At 44.4% G+C, this 19,080-nt stretch overlaps 1 protein-coding gene across 9 annotated transcripts in view; it reads right to left on the bottom strand.

The window, feature by feature from the left end:
* Window positions 1–19,080, bottom strand: part of LOC120020916 (zinc finger MIZ domain-containing protein 2-like) — a 40,115-nt gene continuing 21,035 nt past the window's right edge. Inside the window, exons 2-21 of one of the 9 annotated variants that reach the window (XM_038964544.1) lie at window positions 18,938–18,990; window positions 18,640–18,730; window positions 17,714–17,828; window positions 17,148–17,338; window positions 13,059–13,230; window positions 12,200–12,448; window positions 11,900–12,085; window positions 11,200–11,286; window positions 10,555–10,741; window positions 9,987–10,128; window positions 9,729–9,807; window positions 8,722–8,874; window positions 8,390–8,495; window positions 8,097–8,254; window positions 7,887–7,954; window positions 7,706–7,774; window positions 7,211–7,449; window positions 7,013–7,128; window positions 2,738–2,971; window positions 1–1,892 (exon numbers count right to left, since the gene is read on the bottom strand). In XM_038964544.1, the coding sequence (XP_038820472.1) occupies window positions 1,785–1,892; window positions 2,738–2,971; window positions 7,013–7,128; window positions 7,211–7,449; window positions 7,706–7,774; window positions 7,887–7,954; window positions 8,097–8,254; window positions 8,390–8,495; window positions 8,722–8,874; window positions 9,729–9,807; window positions 9,987–10,128; window positions 10,555–10,741; window positions 11,200–11,286; window positions 11,900–12,085; window positions 12,200–12,448; window positions 13,059–13,230; window positions 17,148–17,338; window positions 17,714–17,828; window positions 18,640–18,689 (2,709 nt within the window). In that variant the 5' untranslated portion in view covers window positions 18,690–18,730; window positions 18,938–18,990 and the 3' untranslated portion in view covers window positions 1–1,784. Of the gene's footprint in view, window positions 1,893–2,737; window positions 2,972–7,012; window positions 7,129–7,210; window positions 7,450–7,705; window positions 7,775–7,886; window positions 7,955–8,096; window positions 8,255–8,389; window positions 8,496–8,721; window positions 8,875–9,710; window positions 9,808–9,986; window positions 10,129–10,554; window positions 10,742–11,199; window positions 11,290–11,899; window positions 12,086–12,199; window positions 12,449–13,058; window positions 13,231–17,147; window positions 17,339–17,713; window positions 17,829–18,639; window positions 18,731–18,937; window positions 18,991–19,080 lie in introns of all 9 variants that reach the window. The other 8 variants (XM_038964540.1, XM_038964539.1, XM_038964546.1 and 5 more) reach the window with 8 other exon arrangements.

Here is a 19,080-nt window from a genome sequence, read left to right on the forward strand (position 1 = left end):
CATGATCAGAAGTGACATTTTTTACTTATAAAACAATGGAAATATTTAACATTTTTAGAAAAACTGGTGTGCAGTTAATAGGACAATTTAACAGTGTATTAATTGTATTCACTGACATGGGCCTCTTAAGCATCATCATCTAGACAATAAAACATGAAAAATGGTTACCTAGCAGATGCTGGTGTTGTCTCTGAAATTCTTTGTACAGTCACTCATATATAGTAACCAGGGCCCATATTCACAAAGCATCTCAGAATAGGAGTGCTGATCTAGGACCTAGCCACCCCCACCCACCCATATAATTGTATTAATTATAGTCTGAAAAGGAAAACTGATCCTAGATCAGGACCTTGAGACATTTTGTGAATGCAGGCCCCCGTAAGTCTACTGACATCATGAATTTGACATATTTCTGAACTCATGACCTCTGCTAGTTTAAACAAATATAGGACAGATGTGCACAGCTTCACCAACTCTGGAATTACTCTAATAGCAATATGGTCATGATTATAAAACAATTTATATCATACAGATTTTTCCCCCCAAAAAACATTGCACATCCAACTTCTGGTGCCATGAACAGTAAGGCCTATCATACAAACACTTTACAAACCAATGACAACCTCGGAAAGGAGTGGGGACAGGTAGATAGTCCCCTCAGGCTAAAGACCAAGAGAGAGGAAGCAGAAAGGCTGTTTAAACCTTGGTATTGTTTTAGAGATGGCCTGGAGAGGAGGAAGAGAGAGAATACACATTCACTCCCTGACATAAGGGAAACAACTTCTCCCCCTCTCCATCAATGCACAGGACTTTACTGGGGATCCCTTCTTGAAAGTGTATGTGTGTACAATTGTGCATGTTTAAACGTCTCAGCAGTATAGTTGTTATCTTGAAGGAGGGAGAGCAAGAGAGAAGGGAGGATTACCAGAGACAGGGTGTGAATGGAGGTGAGAGTTCCCCATCTGGCTTCGAACTCATCCGACTAACCCTTCTCCTCCCACCCCCCCTTACCCTCTCTTTGTGCCCTACCCAGTACAAAAATAACACCTCTCTCTCTGTATCTCTCTTGCTCTACAAGTCTAGATCAGTGTACGTGAGAAAATTCCCTCCCATCTCCTTGTGTGTGCTGGCTTTGTATGATCTAAGTATAGATACAATAAGCTGAGTACTGTATGTATTGCCCAGGTGTGAGGCTGCATATCCTGATTCACAACTCCCCTTTAGGATGAACACCACTCTTACTTTCTTTATGACACTAAGTCATGTCAACAGAGATCCACTATGCCTATTCCACGTGTATTGACAAGTTCCACAATCATAAATACACAATAGAAAGTCAACATAACACACTTTCTTTTTCTCGTTTCTAAAAATATCCTTAAAAAAGTTAAATCCTTCGGCTTGTGATTTTTTGAGAACATTGAATTACAATTATAGCGGCTGGCCTGTGCAGGCAGTCCCAAGTGTCAGTCAGTCTTGGACAGAGTCATTCTCTTTCTCAGAAATTTTTTTAAACGTACTTGATGGATCCAGAGTGCAATGGGACGCTTTACATTAAGTCTAAAAACACTATAGTCTTGACAGAGTTCCCAGACAGAAACAGTCATGTCTCTCTCACTACCTACCCTCTGCACCTTCCCTTGGGAAAGCCTGTTGGTCTGGTCCACAGAGAGTATACAAACATGGATCCCTCGGTCTGTACCCGCTCTCTTCTTTTTGCCCCCCTCTCCTCTGCCCTTCCCCCTCTAGAAGGATGAAGCTGTCCCTTAACGAGAAGGGAGTCTTCAGTTGTTCTCGAACAGAGAGAGCAGGTCATCGTTGTTGTTGCTAGGTAGATCTGGAGGACCTAGGTAGGACAGCAGCTCATCTGGATTGGTCAGCTCAGGGAGAAGCTGGAAATGGGGAAAGAGAAGAGGGAGAGAAAGTGTTATTGTTGTCATTGTTTGCTTTGACATGTTCCTTCGCTTTTCATGCCAATAAAGCCTCTAGAATTGAAATGAATTCATTTTAGAAAAGCAGAGAGAAAGGGGTAGAGAGGGAAAACAAGAGAGGAAGGTTTGTTTGTGGCACATGGATGTGGCAAAAAACAAGCTCTTTCCAAGAGTGAAGGTAGCTTCAGATAGCTTCAGTTCCACATGCCCAATATCACTCAATCCACATTATCGCTGAACGAGCAGCTAGCTGGCTCTGTGTGGTTGCCTTACAGTTGTCTAACGGTTGTCTTATGGTTGTCTTACGGTTGTCGTAGTAGATTGATCTGTGGAAGTTCCTCCCCTGCACCCGGTTCGCCCCGTCCCCAGTAAAAGAGGGAGGGTGGGGGTTAGTATAAGACCACCCACATGGGCCCAGGGCCACAGTCCAATATCCACACTAGTAATATCACTTAGGATGCATGCGCAACATGCCCAATATAGGACTTCAGTCTAAGTGATATTGCTAGAGTGGATATTGGAACGGAGCCCACGGCTAAAAATCATAATGGCATCGCATGCATCATATGTACACTTAACTCACACCTGCATGAATAATCACCACTTCGTCATTGGTGTTGAATCTTCAAACTGTTTGTGTAAATTTGCAAAAGTGACTGTTTGCTATCGCGGCTGTTGCCCGAATTACACAAGGAAAAAAACGTGGTTTTGCCATATCTGTATTAGCTACCATGGTCAAGAACATATCAGTATCGGACCGCATTTCCATATGGGTGTGTCTAGACAGGGCTGAGGTGGTGACTTACATCCAAGGCGTGATCCGCTCCCTCTCCTCCTCCCGCTACCCCCGTTCCTCCTGGACCCCCCTGGCCGAACGAGCCCTCCGCCTGTAGCCGGGCATTCTGGGTATTGGAGTTCCGCTGCTGCATCTGTCCGCCAACGCCGCTTCCGAGACTCTGGTTACCGTGGAGACCCTGCTGGTGCTGCTGTTGTTGCTGCAGGGCATTATGGGAAGGGTCCATACGGCCAGAATGGGACATCTGATGGTGAGAGAAAGAATGAGAGAGAAAGAGGGAGAGAGACAAGAGAGTGATAGGAAGAGGGAAAAATAAAGGGAAGAAAAAGAGACGATATCGAGTTTCACATTGTATGACGCTACATGGAGGTTAAGTTCACGATCGCTGAACAGTTGTGAACGCGTTCAAAATGGTCCAACAAAGTGCAATCCTGTTCGACTCCACAGTGTGTGTGTGTGTGTGTGTGTGTGTGTGTGTGTGTGTGTGTGTGAGAGAAGTGAAGAAAGGGAATGGTGGACATTTTGTGTTCCTCTAAAAATCTTTCTTGGACAACTGAGCGCCTGTGTGTGTATGAGTGTAAATGCTGTCTCCTCCAGGCCCAGTCAAAAGGCATGACAGTGACAGTCACTCTTACATAGCTAACATAGATGAACACAGCACTTTATATAAAACACCACAGTAAGTGGCTTCAGGAAAAACGAATGTAATAACATGGTCAATCAGCTGATGCTTTTATTCAAAGTCACTTATGGTGAACAGACACACAATCTTCACCCTACTCAGAAATCCACCCAACTGGTGTTGCTCTAACCAACTGTGCCACTTGAACCAAAGTAAGACAAAATGTCTCTGACTACTCTAGTGTCAAGGACAGTCAATATCTGTATCCCAAATGGCACCCTTTTCCCTATATAGTGCACTACTTTTGACCAGGGCCATAGACCTCTGGTCAAAAGCAGTGTACTATAGGGAATAGGGTGCCATTTGGGACATACACAATGTGCGTAATTGGAAGCACGAGATGGTAATCTGATATGGGACACATTCCTAGGAGTAACTCCATTACTATACTAGCGTGTGTCTACCCTATGTGAAGTGCCACTTTTACTCATTGACTGTTAGGCACTTCAAGATGCCCAATATGTTCATATTTTAAAAAGTGTACGATGCAAATATAAAGTATAGAGGATTCCTAAGCCCTAACAAGTGTGCATCTGATAAGGGAACATTCCAATGAGGTTTTCGGTAGTGTGCCAGTATCCATGCAAATATATTCTTTCATGCGTCTGTATATCTATATGCTTCGGTTAAGTGAATGTATCACTAGGGTTTATTATGCACATGATTTAAAATATCAGGTAAAGAATCAAAATAGTACCGTAAAATGAAGCTGAGGTACCCAAAATATTGTGGTTCACAGTCCCAACACAGGAACAAATGTGTATGTTTTACTTATCTGTACTGAAATAATTTTATTTGATACATTTCAAATGCAAATAAAGTTAACTAATTCCATTACCTGAGCAGATCACGATGGATAAATAAATAAAAAGATTTCAAGTGCTTGTTCGAGGATGAAAATGTAGCCAATGCTTTCCGAGTACTCAAGAGTCCATTTGCACATGCATGTTCACCATTAAGTGACCTACGTGGAGCCTGTGATAGATCTCTTTATAGAGACGAGAGAAGCCTGATGTAAGAACATCAGGTGTGTACTTTGGCCCTGTATGTGTGCTCATTCCCTCCCTTTCTCTGACCCTGACTGACTAGAAATGGAATTGACCCCCGAACCTAGTCACTGTGTCCCTGTATGTGTTCGTGGTGAGCTGAACTCCATTTCAGTTATTTCTTGTTTTTTGAACAACTAATTGACCAATGTCTGTTCAATTATTTGAATTCCATCTAGATTTTTTTATGTGAGCTAAAACTGCAGTTTCTCTAGTCATAAATCAGATCAAGCCCCATCTTTGCAATGTAATAGGGAGTTGTATTCTACATAGCATAGCGCAGAAAGGGTGGTAATTAACTACACTGAACAAACATATTAATGCAACATGTAAAGTCTTGGTTCCATGTTTCATGAGCTGAAATTTAAAAAAAGACAGCAGAAATGTTCCATACGCACAAAAAGCAAATTTCTCAAATTTTGTGCACATCCTTGTTAGTGAGCATTTCTACTTTGCCAAAATAATCTATCCACCTGACAGGTGTGGCATATCAAGAAGCTGATTAGGCAGCATGATCATTCAAAGACAATCATGGACACTCTTCCTGACAGTTGTGGCTGCTTTGCATGACGTATTGTTGTCTCTACCTTCTTGCCCTTTGTGCTGATGTCTGTGCCCAATAATGTTTGTACCCTGATTTGTGCTGCTACCATGTTGTTGCTACCATGCTGTGTTGTCATGTTTGCTGCCATGCTATGTTGTTGTCTTTGGTCTCTCTTTATGTAGTATTGTCTCTTGTCGTGATGTGTGTTTTGTCCTAAATTTATATTTAATACATTTTTAATCCCAGCCCCCGTCCCGCAGGAGGCCTTTTCCCTTTTGGTAGGCCTTTGTAAATAAGAATTTGTTCTTAACTGACATGGCTAGTTAAATAAAATAAATTACACAGGTGCACCTTGCGCTGGGGACAGTAAAAGGCCACTAAAATATTACGTTGTCACAACACAATGCCACAGATGTCTCGAGTTAAGGGAGTGCTCAAATTGGCAAGGTCGACTGCAGGATGGTCCACCAGTTGTTGCCAGAGAATTGAATGTTCATTTCTCTACCATAAGCAACATAATTTTAGAGAATTTGACAGTACGTCCAACCGGCCTCACAACCTCAGACCAAGTGTAACCACGCCAGGCCAGGACCTCCACATCCAGCTTCTTCACCTGCGGGATCGTCTGAGACCAGCCACCGGGACAGCTCTTTAAACTGTGGGTTTGCACAACCGAAGAATCTCTGCACCATCTGTCAGAAACCATCTCAGGGAAGCTCATCTGCATGCTCGTAGTCCTCACCAGGGTCTTGACCTGCAGTTCAGCGTCATAACTGACTACAGTGGGCAAATGCTCACCATTGATGGCCACTGGCACGCTAGAGAAGTGTGCTCATGGATACATCCGGGTTTCAACGTTGTGAACAGAGTGCCCCATGGTGGCGGTGGGGTTAGGGTATGGGCAGGCATAAGCTACGGACAACGAACACAATTGCAGTTTATCGATGGCAATTTGAATGCCCAGAGATACCGTGACGAGATCCTGAGGACCAGTGTCATGCCATTCATCCACCGCCATCACCTCATGTTTCAGCATGGCCCATGTCGCAAGGATCTGTACACAATTCCTGAAGCTGAAAAAGTCCCAATTCTTCCATGGCCTGCAAAGTCACCCATTAAGCATGTTTGGTACGCTCTGGAACACGACAGCGTGTTCCAGTTCCCGCCAATATCCTGCAACTTCGCACAGCCATTGAAGAGGAGTGGGACAACATTCCACAGGCAACAATCAAAAGCCTGATCAATTCTATGCGAAGGAGATGTCATGCTGCATGAGGAAAATGGTGGTCACACCAGATACTGACTGGTTTTCTGATCCACGCCCCTTCTTAAAAAAAAAAGAAGTCAATTAGGGCCTAATGAATTTATTTAAATTGACTGATTTGTCCCCAGCATAAGGTGCACCTGTGTAATTTATGTTTATTTTATTTAACTAAGCAAGTCAGTTAAGAACAAATTCTTATTTACAGTAAAATCTTTGAAATTGTTGCGTTTATATTTTTGTTCAGTGTATATATAATGACCATAATCCATTGCCCGCCTACTTGTCCCGTCTGTGTTTCTTTTACGCCTGCTACGTAAAAGAGAGAAGATTGTTGGATATACAGCAGATAGAGATCAGTTGATTCGGGAGGCATCTCTACCTGAAAATACACGATCTAAGTGATTGATAGTTGGTATTCAGCAGTCATAACGTGGGCCTTACATTGAAGTGATTGTCAGGCGTCAGCTCAAATGTAACTGAAATATTTTATTAAAGTAATGTGAATAAATGATGGTTAATAAGCAGTAATGGGCAGTCACTACCATCATGGGACTTGTATTCATTGTTTTATTCTGTGTTGTAACAGCATTCAATCCACATATTTTATTTTATTTTTAAAGTGCACATTTTTTTTTATAATGAACCGACCTCAAAAAGTACTAATCGCTCAGCACTACTGCCTGTTTATCGCTGTGAGTGTTTTCCTGTGTGTCTGTTCATTAGTGTGTGCCTATCTGTGGGTGTGTTACCTGGTCCTGTTGGTAGATGTTAGGGGGTCCGGGGGAGGTGAAGTCTCTCAGGGTGGGAGTTCCAGGGGTGTTGGGGAAGTCAGAGAAGCCTGACTGGCTAGAGTATCCTGTGCCTGCTGGATGAACACCACAAATATAAGGACACTTTTGTGTGCGTGTGTGTGCGTGTGTGTGTGCGTCTGTCCGTCTCCTCCCTACCTTGGCTGTTGTAGTCAGGTGTGTTCCTGCCCCCTGGTGGTTGACCCTGGTAGGGTGAGGCTGGTCCCAGGGCAGCGATCATCTCCATGACGCTGGGCATCATCATGTGACTGGGGCTGACCGTCCGGCAGCGTTTTAACACCGGCCCGTCTGCTTCCTCCTTTATGTGGATATCTGGTTTGACTGGCACCGGCCTCCAGCCACACACTGGGTCAATGGTGATCTCCTCATAGTCCGAACTGAGGGAAGAGGTTAGAGAAGGAAGAGCAAGATAAGGCAAGCTGTAGACCTAATTATGGTTAAGCTAAAGAAAAACTAAATATGAACGTAGTAGGGCAGGCAAATTCTGTGGATTTTCATTCTTCCCCTCTAAATGGACACCAGGTGGGTTCAATGAATTATCAGGTAGAACAGAAAACCAGCGAGCAGTACTCCGGACCTCCAGGCTCAGATTTAAATACCCATGTAGTAGGGGATTTGCAGACAGACACTTACTTCTGTATGTATATTAGAATGCCCAGCATGTACTGGTCCACTTCTAGGCCCTCCAGTAGCGCCGTCTTACTGTGGTGGAGAGATACACATGGTCCGGATGACTAGAAAAACAACAGGTCTTTGTCTATGGGAAAGATAAGGCATGCTAAAAGATTATATGTAAATTGTTGCGTTAACATACTTGCACACAGGGCATCTCCAGGTCCCTCTCTCACAGTTCAACTGCAGGTACGACTCCAGGTCAAAACACTGCCAAGAGAGAGAGACAGAAAGAGGTTTAGGGTGTGTGCGCGCACGTGTGTCTCTCACAATATGTTAAGAGTGATGATATGCGCGTGTGTATGCGAGTACGTGCTTTCACCTGTATTCGTGCGTGTGCCTAGTCACTCACCTGTATGTGTCTACAGTCGTGTCCGCGTGCAGGCAGCTGGATGCGCCTGAAGGTGATAGGACATTTCAGGGAGACTTTGATTGCCGTCTGTTCCACACCGTCCTCTCCGTTCAGCCCTGGGGTCCCGGGGATGGTCCCACTACTGAAGTTCCTCTTAACTGAGGAGAGGGAGAGGAAGAGAGAGGGAGAGGAAGAGAACAGGGAAGAGAACAGGTGAGAATTGCAGTGAGAAGAAGTCTATGTTTTTCTGAGAACCAACCAGCCAGTCAGGCGTGTGTGTGTGTTCCACTCACTCTTAGTGACACAGTGCTCTGCGGGCAGTAGTCTCTTCTTCATTAATCCCTGAAGAACCGAGCGTACTGACGGCCTGTGGACCAGCTGCAACACAAACAGGTGGGACTAGAGAGAGAGGGTGAGAGAGAGAGAGAGAGAGAGAGAGAGAGAGAAATTGGATTACAAACAAGTAAATATGTCCTTTTCATGACAAGATAAAGATATGGGAAAGAGGTCTTATTTTGGTTGCTATCAAAGATCAGAACCAGATGAAGACTTAACAAAACATCCTTATACAACCAGCACGAAACCGGACTTCATAAAGCATTTTTGCCTGTACCGTACTACTTACGCAGCAGCAGGCGGTGACGGTGATCTGGATGGTGTTGCGTCCCGGCTGACACACCTGCTTGAGGTAGAGGGGCTTGTGGGACGTCTTGTTGTCGCCCCTCTCGATGGTGAGCGGTGTGGCGTTCACACTCACCTGTAAGCAAGGACCAGACACCTACATGACAGACAGGTGAATGGAGGATCGGCTAACACGCTAGTCACAGTCGTCACACTGGGCTCAGAGTAGGAGTTCTGACCTAGGATCAGCCCCCCCCCCCCGTCCATATAATCGTATTTATGATTCAAAAGGCACAATTAATCCTAGATCAGCACTTCTACTTGAGACGCTTTATGAATACAGGCCCTGGGCCACCTTTAGTATAGGGTGCAATACTGTGGAATGTTCAGATAGCAATACGTTGTGTAGAAATACGTTGTGTAGAAAAGACATGCAGAATAGAGATGTAGAGTAAGGAATCATCAGTTCTATCGATGGTATTGATCCTCTGAACAGCACTTTGATATATCAGCTGATGTAAGAAGGGCTGTATGATTAAATTTGATTTCTACCTAAAACGTTCAGTATGTTGCGCCCTCCTGAACGCAACCCTGTCTAGCCAATGAAGTACTCAACTGGCTAGCCAATCAAGTTCATAGTCATCACCTTGCTAACCCAGATATAAGGCTGGATCTCCACTCCACCAGTTTTCCCGTAAAGGCTTCATGACTTCACCACCTGTATGGAGGGCTCCACACAGAGATGTCAGTGCATGGTAGAATTTGTGACTTTACGCAAGAGAGCAGTGGGAGCACTTGGGGGAGTGTAAACCCAGCCTAACCCATTGTGATAGGGGTGTGTGTTAATGCACAAAGATCAGGTTGTATGTCAAAAAAAAAAAAATCTAAAACACACAAAACACTTATCTTGGGAAAGGTCTGTAATATTGTGTTTTGTTTGATGTCGCATTTACATCTGTGTGTGTGTGTGTGTGTGTGTGTGTGAGTGGGTACCTGTAAGTGTGATTGTACCTGTACGGAGGCGGGCCAGTTAGTGTTCATCTGTCTGTCCTCATGGTGATAACACTTAAACTGCAGCTCCAGGTCAGGCCTAGAGGACACACATGCAGTCAACAGATCCACACAGGCAGACACATGAACACACACACACAAACACACCAAAATCATCAATTAATAAATGTGGGAAAAAATCCAAACTATGGTATTAAAACACTGGATCACGTCACAGTAACTGCTGCTTTGATTTGCTGAGAGGCGGTGGGCTCGGACCTCATCATGAGGGTCTTGTAGACGGAGTCTCGCAGCTGGAAGGCGTGGTTGCTGACCGCCAGGTTGTGCTCCAATCGGAACGGCTCAAGCACCACGCCGTCGCGCACCGGGAAGGTCAGCCGCAGGTCGTCGCTAGGGTTACCTGGAGGGGGAGGGGAGATGAGAGTATTTAAAGTACGCATTCGGCCCAGGGTCCTCTACATTAGGGAATGCGACAACAAAATGTTTTTCTTATTGGACAAGTCCCTTCCCGTTTCAGTCCTTTTTTCTTCCATTTGCTGGCTAATGAACACGACTCAGGTCTGATCTCTATATACATTTCCATCAATCCAATGAGTTAGGGCTCTATTCAATCCGTATCGCGGAAGTTCAGCGTTACAGCGCCATTGAAATTTAAATACAATGTTCCAGCGTTAGTAGATACTGCATTCACGGTAAACGCTGCATATGTCATCTCAAGCGGGGGGGGAAATGACCTTTACTATTCTCCAGCGCAACCTGTAACGCTTCAGCGATACAGATTGAATAGAGCCCTTAATAAAGGAGTGTTGAAGTAAGTGGGTCTCACCAGTGGGGGGCTGAAGGGAGTTGATGTTGGGCTTGACGTCGGGGCCTTGGGGGAGGTAGGGGGGCTTGGTGTCTGGTCCTGGCCCACCGGGGGAGAGGTAGGGGGGCATGCTGCCCGGAGTCATGGGAGGGGTGGGGTTACCACCCAGAGGAGAACTGGGGTACCCTGGCATCACCCGGCTACCCTGCTGAAAGAGGGAGGGAGAGAGAATTTGAAACATAACATCATATAAGGCTAGGGCCACAAAGACGTACGGACACATCAAATTGTACACGAATTAATCAATTGTCGGTTTTTGTCCGTCAAAAGTTCAACTCCAATTAACCATTTTCGAACCTGTTACATACGGCACGAGGGCAGACATATTGTTTGTTTGACGGACAATCATCTCCGTCCATTATATGTCAACGGATGACTCGCATTGAAAAACATTTGTATCAATCCGTAATTTGCCGACACAAAAACCCTGTGTGGCCATAGCCTAATTAATAAATGTACTTAATTTGGGTCCACAAATCACATTACATTTGCAAAGGACCCAAAAAATTACAAAGGTCATACGGAAGCCTGGACAATGTCATGGAAACAAAAAGCACCATCTCCTCCACACTGCCAAGGCACACACACACACCAAGGTTGGCTTACCGCGGTGACAGCAGCCTGTGTGAAGGCATTGTAGCCTCCTGATGCTCCTGGTGGCATGTTACCCTGCTGCCCGTTATACTGCTGCTCCTGCTGAAAACACACACAAACAAACATTAACAGGCAAAACTGATCCTAGATCAGCTCTCCTATTCTGAGACGCATTGTGAATGCAGGCCCTGGTCAGATTTGATGCTAGATCCTGTCTCTACACTACAAACATGTCAAGGAAAAGTCTCTTCGGGGCCAGGTTCATACTGGCAGTGTGTTAAAAAGGCTCGAATCCTTTGAAATACACATTCATAGCTTAACGCGGCAATCAGCAGTAGAAACAAAATAACAAAGCACTTTTCCCTGCCCGTTTTGTTAAAAGCTGAGGGCTGGAGAAATGTAACCACTCAAATTCACAGACAGCGCTATAGATGCAAGGACTGACCATCCATGACATCAAAATTAGTTTTAACCAAGTTTTGAAGCTATATTAATGTTTGTTTACATTTACTTTGTTTACAGACATTGGAGTAAAACAAGTTAATATTTTGAGTTTTGATGGGGTACAAGTTGAACTAAGACCGTGGGGCATTTAAAAGTCATGTTCTTCCAAGAATCAAATGTGTACATAGCATATAAAAAATATAAAAAAATTTAGCAACTGTTGATTGCTCCTTTAACTAGTGTTTGTGTGTGTGGTCTCACTGCTTACCTTGTAGTACTGTGCAGGATTGGGTGGACCTTGCTGGTACTGCCCCATTGGGGGCATACGCTGGCTGGGGTGGTAGGAGGGGGACTGGGGCTGGTGCTGCTGGGGGCCAGGGGGATACTGGAGGGGCTGGCCACTGTGGTACGGAGACATCCCCCCTGAACCATACTGCTGCTGCCCTGGGAAACCCTGGGGGAGGGACGGAGGAGAGATGGAAGGGATGAGTGTGTGGCAACTAGTAAACAATTTATGTGAAGTGTGTTAGTGTGTCTGCAAGCACCCATGTGTTTTCCAGCTTTGTACCTCTGATTGGTAGGGGCGTTTGAGCCCTTGTTGTTGGACTCCTGGGTAGCCTGGGTGTTGCTGGGGCATCCTCTGGCCCTGACCCTGGGAGGGGTGCGAGGGGTACACCATGCCCCCCATGGAGGGGTGCTGCCCGGGCCGGGACTGGACCATCCCACTGGGGCTCATGCCCGGGGGGCCACGGGGGCCACCCTGCTGCGGGCCCTGGTGGGACAGGAACTGGGTACTGTAGGAGGGGCCTCCACCCATCTAAAGAGAGAGAAGAGGAGGAGAACAAGAGGGGAGGGAGGCTAGATGCTATAAAAACGCAGAGCACACACACCTAGTGGCAGAATTGGGGTTCGAATTGAAGTCAGTTAATTCAGGAAGTAAACAGAAATTCCAATTCAAATATAGAAAAAAGGGCATATATTTTCAATGAATTCTCAAACTGAAAAGGAGAAACTATTTATTTGAAATGTGTTAGCATTTTTAAATGAAAATCATGTGTGACTTCAATTCGATTTGACACCAACCCTGATACACAATACTGTGGCAGAAGACAGAGGAAAAGATGGAAGACTCCCTGTAGGATTTACAGTGCGGCTTCTCCCTAGAGACAGAGTGTAGACGTGTAAACAGTCTGCTAGAAAAGACTTATGTTCTCTCTCTAATCAAAGCCATGTCTCTGGAGTCTGGAGTAAGTGTGTGTGTGTGTGTGTGTGTGTGTGTGTGTGTGTGTGTGTGTGTGTGTGTGTGTGTGGCAGAGCTAGTGAATGATATCAGCAAAATGTCCACGTTGTCATTGTGTCGATAATTTGGGGTTTATCGTCCCAACTATAACACGCGTGAGCACACACGAGGAGGCTTAGCCGCATACCTGGCCATAGTTCAGTTCCTGATTCTGCTTCTCCTGGATGGCAGCAACAGTAGCCGTAGCAGTGGCGGTCGCCGTGGCAGCAGCAGCGGCAACCGCGGCGGCAGCAGCCTGGGTGAAGTCAGAGGGAGGGCGTTGGCCCATACCCCCTCCGCCACCACCATTATTAGAGTAACTAAGAAACACAGACAGAGACAGAGAGATAGAATTATTTGGAACTCACTCCCAAGGTCAAGCACTATAAACAATGGCATTTCCTTGATTCCTCTCTCCTCACCTCCTTCTCCAAACCCATTGGATGAGAAGGTCAGAGGGGAAAGACCTCTGAGCTTCTCAACGACTGGTTTTGGAAAAGGAGGCAAATTGAGAGAACGTAAGGACTTAATGAAACGCAATTGACATTATCCCCATGTGTTTGACCGACTGAATGGAGCCCTGGGTTGTTTTCATTCGGGCAATGAAAATTAACAACTTTCGCAAAATAGTTTGCAAACGAAAATTAGTGTTTCTTATATACAGTTGAAGTCAGAAGTGTATATACACTTAGGTTGGAGTCATTAAAACTAGTTTTTCAACCACTCCACAAATTTCTTGTTAACAAACTATAGTTTTGGCAAATCGATTAGGACATCTACTTTGTGCATGACACAAGTCATTTTTCCAACAATTGTTTACAGACAGATTATTTCACTGTATCACAATTCCAGTGGCTCAGAAGTTTACATGCACTAAGTTGACTGTGCCTTTAAACAGCTTGGAAAATTCCAGAAAATGCTGTCATGGCTTTAGAAGCTTCTGATAGGTTAATTGACATCATTTGAGTCAATTGGAGGTGTACCTTTGGATGTATTTCAAGGCCTACCTTCAAACTCAGTGCCTCTTTGCTTGACATCATGGGAAAAACAAAAGAAAACAGCCAAGTCCTCAGAAAAAAAATTGTAGACCTCCACAAGTCTGGTTCATCCTTGGGAGCAATCTCCAAATGCCTGAAGGTACCACGTTCATATGTACCAACAATAGTATGCAAGTATAAACACCATGGGACCACGCAGATGTCATAGCACTCAGGAAGGAGACACGTTCTGTCTCCTAGAGATGAACGTACTTTGGTGCGAAAAGTGCACTATATCCACAGTAAAATGAGTCCTATATCGACATAACCTGAAAGGCCTTTCAGCAAGGAAGAAGCCACTGCTCCAAAACTGTCATTAAAAAAAGCCAGACTACGGTTTGCAACTGCACATGGGGACAAAGATCGTACTTTTTGGAGAAATGTCCTCTGGTCTGATGGAGAAAAAAAATTGAACTGTTTGGCCATAACGACCATCGTTATGTTTGGGGGAAAAAGGGGGAGGCTTGCAAGCCGAAGAACACCATCCCAACCGTAAAGCACGTGGGTGGCAGAATCATGTTGTGGGGGTGCTTTGCTGCAGGAGGGACTGGTACACTTCACAAAATAAATGGCATCATGAGGTAGGAAATTTATGTGGATATATTGAAGCAACATCTCAAGACATCAGTCAGGAAGTTAAAGCTTGCTTGCAAATGGGTCTTCCAAATGGACAATGACCCCAAGAATACTTCCAAAGTTGTGGCAAAATGGCTTAAGGACAACAAAGTCAAGGTATTGGAGTAGAGGTTGACCGATTAATCGGAATGGCCGATTAATTAGGGCCGATTTCAAGTTTTCATAACAATCGGAAATCTGTATTTTTGGAGACCGATTTGGCCGATATTTTTTTATTTTTTTACAACTTTATTTAATATTTATTTAACTAGGCAAGTCAATTAAGAACACATTCTTATTTTCAATGACGGCCTTCAATCTTGCAACCTTACAGTTAACTAGTCCAACGCTCTAACCACCTGATTACATTGCACTCCCCTAGGAGCCTGCCTGTTACGTGAATGCAGTAGAAGCCAAGGTAAGTTGCTAGCTAGCATTAAACGTATCTTATAAAAAACGATCAATCAATCATAAATCACTAGTTAACTACACATGATTGATGATATTACTAGTTTATCTAGCGTGTCCTGCGTTGCATATAATCGATGCGGTGCGTATCGTTGCTCCAATGTGTACCTAACCATAAACATCAATGCCTTTCTTAAAATCAATACACAGAAGTATATATTTTTAAACCTGCATATTTAGTTAAAAGAAATCCAGGTTAGCAGGCAATATTAACCAGGTGAAATTGTGTCACTTCTTGCGTTCATTGCACGCAGAGTCAGTGTATATGCAACAGTTTGGGCCGCCTAATTTGCCAGAATTTTACGTAATTATGACATAACATTGAAGGTTGTGCAATGTAACAGGAATATTTAGACTTATGGATGCCACCCGTTAGATAAAATACGGAACGGTTCCGTATTTCACTGATAGAATAAACGTCTTGTTTTCGAGATGATACTTTCTGGAATCTACCATTTTAATGACCTAAGGCTCGTATTTCTGTGTGTTATTATGTTACAACTAAGTCTATGATTTGATAGAGCAGTCTAACTGAGCGGTGGTAGGCAGCAGCAGGCTCGTAAGAATTCAATCAAACAGCAATTTCCTGCGTTTTGCCAGAAGCTCTTCGCTGTGCTTCAAGCCTATCAACTCCCGAGATTAGGCTGGTGTAACCGATGTGAAATGGCTAGCTAGTTAGCGGGATGCGCGCTAAGTGTTTCAAACGTCAAATTCCCCTTGCTCTGCATGGGTAACGCTGCTTCGAGGGTGGCTGTTGTCGTTGTGTTCCTGGTTCGAGCCCTGGTAGGAAGGAGTGTAACAGTATAACTTTAATACGTCCCCTCGCCCCGACGCGAACCAGGGACCCTCTGAACACATCAACAACAGTCACCCACAAAGCGTCGTTACCCATCGCTCCACAAAAGCCGCGGCCCTTGCAGAGCAAGGGGAAACCCTACTTCAGGTCTCAGAGCAAGTGACGTAACCGATTGAAATGCTATTAGCGCGTACCCGCTAACTAGCTAGCCATTTCACATCCGTTACAGGAGCAAGGAGAGGGATGGAAGCTATACTGTTACACTGGCAATACTAAAGTGCCTGTAAGAACATCCAATAGTCAAAGGTTAATGAAATACAAATGGTATAGAGAGAAATAGTCCTATAATTCCTATAATAACTACAACCTAAAACTTCTTACCTGGGAATATTGAAGACTCATGTTAAAAAGGAACCACCAGCTTTCATATGTTCTCATGTTCTGAGCAAGGAACTTAAACGTTAGCTTTCTCACATGACACATATTGCACTTTTACTTTCTTCTCCAACACTTAGTTTTTGCATTTATTTCAGGCTAAATTTATTTTATTTATGTATTATATTAAGTTAAAATAAGTGTTCATTCAGTATTGTTGTAATTGTCATTATTACAAATAAATTGTAATCAATAAATAAATAAATAAAAATAAACGGCATCGGCTTTTTTTAGTCCTCCAATAATCGGTATTGAAAAATCATAAATCGGTCGACCTCTATATTGGAGTGGCCATCACAAAGCCCTGACCTCAATCCTATAGAACATTTGTGGGCAGAACTGAAAAAGCGTTTGCGAACAAGGAGGCCTACAAATTTGACTCAGTTACACCAGCTCTGTCAGGAGGAATGGGCCAAAATTCACCCAACTTATTGTGGGAAGCTTGTGGAAGGCTACCCGTAACATTTGACCCAAATTTAAATTGTTTAAGGCAATGCTACCAAACACTAATTGAGTGTAACTTCTGACCCACTGGGAATGTGATGAAAGAAATAAAAGCTGAAATAAATCACTACTATTATTCTGACATTTCACATTCTTAAAATAAAAGTGGTGATCATAAATGACCTAAGACAGGGAATTTTTACTCTGATTAAATGTCAGGAATTGTGAAAAACTGAGTTTAAATGTATTTGGCTAAGGTGTATGTAAACTTCCGACTTCAACTGTATGTTCAAGTAGTCATACCCTCTTTCAGTCTATTTACTTCCATTTCGTGCCTAGTGAACACTTCCCAGGTAGTACGTCTACATTTCACTATGTTTGGTGCCCAATAAACAAGACCCTGGTGAACATATACCATAAAAACAAGTCAAAAGATGTTTACCTCTGTCCATATGGCGGTGCTTGGTTATAGGCGGTGTTGGGGCGGCCGTAAAGGCCTGGTTGTCCGTAGCCCTTATCACCATAGCTCTGGTACTGGTGGCTCATACCGGGACTCATCCCCCCACCTCCACTGCTGCTCTGCATCATGTGACCTCCAGAGTTCCCGCCCGGACCCATGGGCGCTCCAAACACCTAGACGGGGATACACAGGAAGTGAGGTAGTGGAAACAGTAAAGTGTTAGAGAAGAAGAAAAAGGCCATGTGACATCCCAGACTGTCTGCTTTACATATTAAACAATTAATGACTGTCATGTCATATATTGCAATACCATTGATGCGGATTCTGATAGTTATACACTTCATTCAGGCCTTGTGAGTTTTGGTGCACAGCTGCTATGTAGGCAACCTGGAACGTGGCAAAAGATATTTGCTCTCCTTGATAAATTAAGTTTAAATAAATAGATGGACTGGTTGAAAGGAGGGGATGATAGAATGATGGATTAGAGACAGTTAAGAAGGATGGGTGAGAGAAAGGAAGGAGGAGAGCCATGATTGGCTGGTTGTTACCTGGCTGTGCGAGGGATTGGTCACGCCCCAGACGGTAGTTACCACGGAGAGTGCTCCTGGCTGTTGATTGGTGCCTTGTTGCCAGGAGGCAGAGTCATACAGGAAGTTACCGTCACTAAGGAAGATAGAGCCAGGAAGCAAAGGCATTATGGGATGGATTCATGTACAGCAGTAGGGTGCATCTCAATAGTGAATGTGGCTTCCTCTCCATCTGCACTGAGATCGTGAAAGACCTGGGCCTTGTGCATCAAGCATGTCAGAATCCGGGTGCTGATTTAGGATCAGTTTTGCGTTTTAAATCAAAATGAATAAGATGGGGGGGGGGGGGCTGATCCTAGATCAGCACTCATACTCTGAGACGCTCGATACAGACAGACACTGGACAGGGGGAAGCAAATACCTGGTAGGTGGAAGTATACATACCATAGTACTCTCACCTATACAGTTCTTTTCAGATTAGTGCAGTTAGAACGAACTTAGATTTCCAGATTGAAAGTTATGAAAAACTTTAGGAACCCCTGCATTAGACTATTTGTTTGTTGAAGAGGAAAACTAGTGGGAGTCTTTGTAAGAGTTGAATAACTTGTGCCACAGCACATACTCAAGAGGCACTACACAACATATCCATAACAACAACAAAGCAGTCACGTAGAAACTGGTAAGGGTAGCCCTGCTGACAAGAGGCCCCTGAGTGTGTGTGTGTGTGTGTGGCTGAGGTTACCCTCCACTCCCTCAACTGAAATCACAGGACGTGATCTCGCTGGTACAGGAAACCAGCGCTCCAGCGCCAGCAGCAGCCAATGAGTCTCAGAGCCCAGCCAATAGCGGGAGCGGTGAAAGCCAACCAGAAGACAACTAACGGTTTGTCTGAGGACAATGCACTCAGCACTTCCTCTCTGAGACATTCAGAGTGTGTGTGTGTGTACCTGTGCGGAGTGGGAGGCAGACCGGGTTTCATGGAGTTGAGGGGGTTCATCGGAGGAACGGGGGGAGATCAATGAGACCCTGACAGGCAGCCTAAGAGAGAGAGAAGTATTGAAACGGTATGTTATGTGTTGTTGTGTTCTTGTTCTTTTCAATCGTGTAATTATTCATTATGCCATGTATTATCGTGTTCTTGTTATCAACAATATCATGTAAATAAAGCTGATCGAATCGACTCATCGCATTGAACTGAAGCAGTAACTTCACCACCATCATAGCCACACACACACACACGCTTACCTTCCTCTCCCCTTTAGCTTCTGCTCTGTGTGTATCTCGGTCTGTCTGTTGGTCTGTGTGAGAGAGAGAGAAAGAGTTAGCCTATTACTGCCTGGCATAATGGTTCTCATAGAAGGGAGGGGCAGGCAGCAGGGTCTAAATTT

This window comes from Salvelinus namaycush, chromosome 26 (assembly GCF_016432855.1).
Source record: "Salvelinus namaycush isolate Seneca chromosome 26, SaNama_1.0, whole genome shotgun sequence".
NCBI lineage: Eukaryota > Metazoa > Chordata > Actinopteri > Salmoniformes > Salmonidae > Salvelinus > Salvelinus namaycush.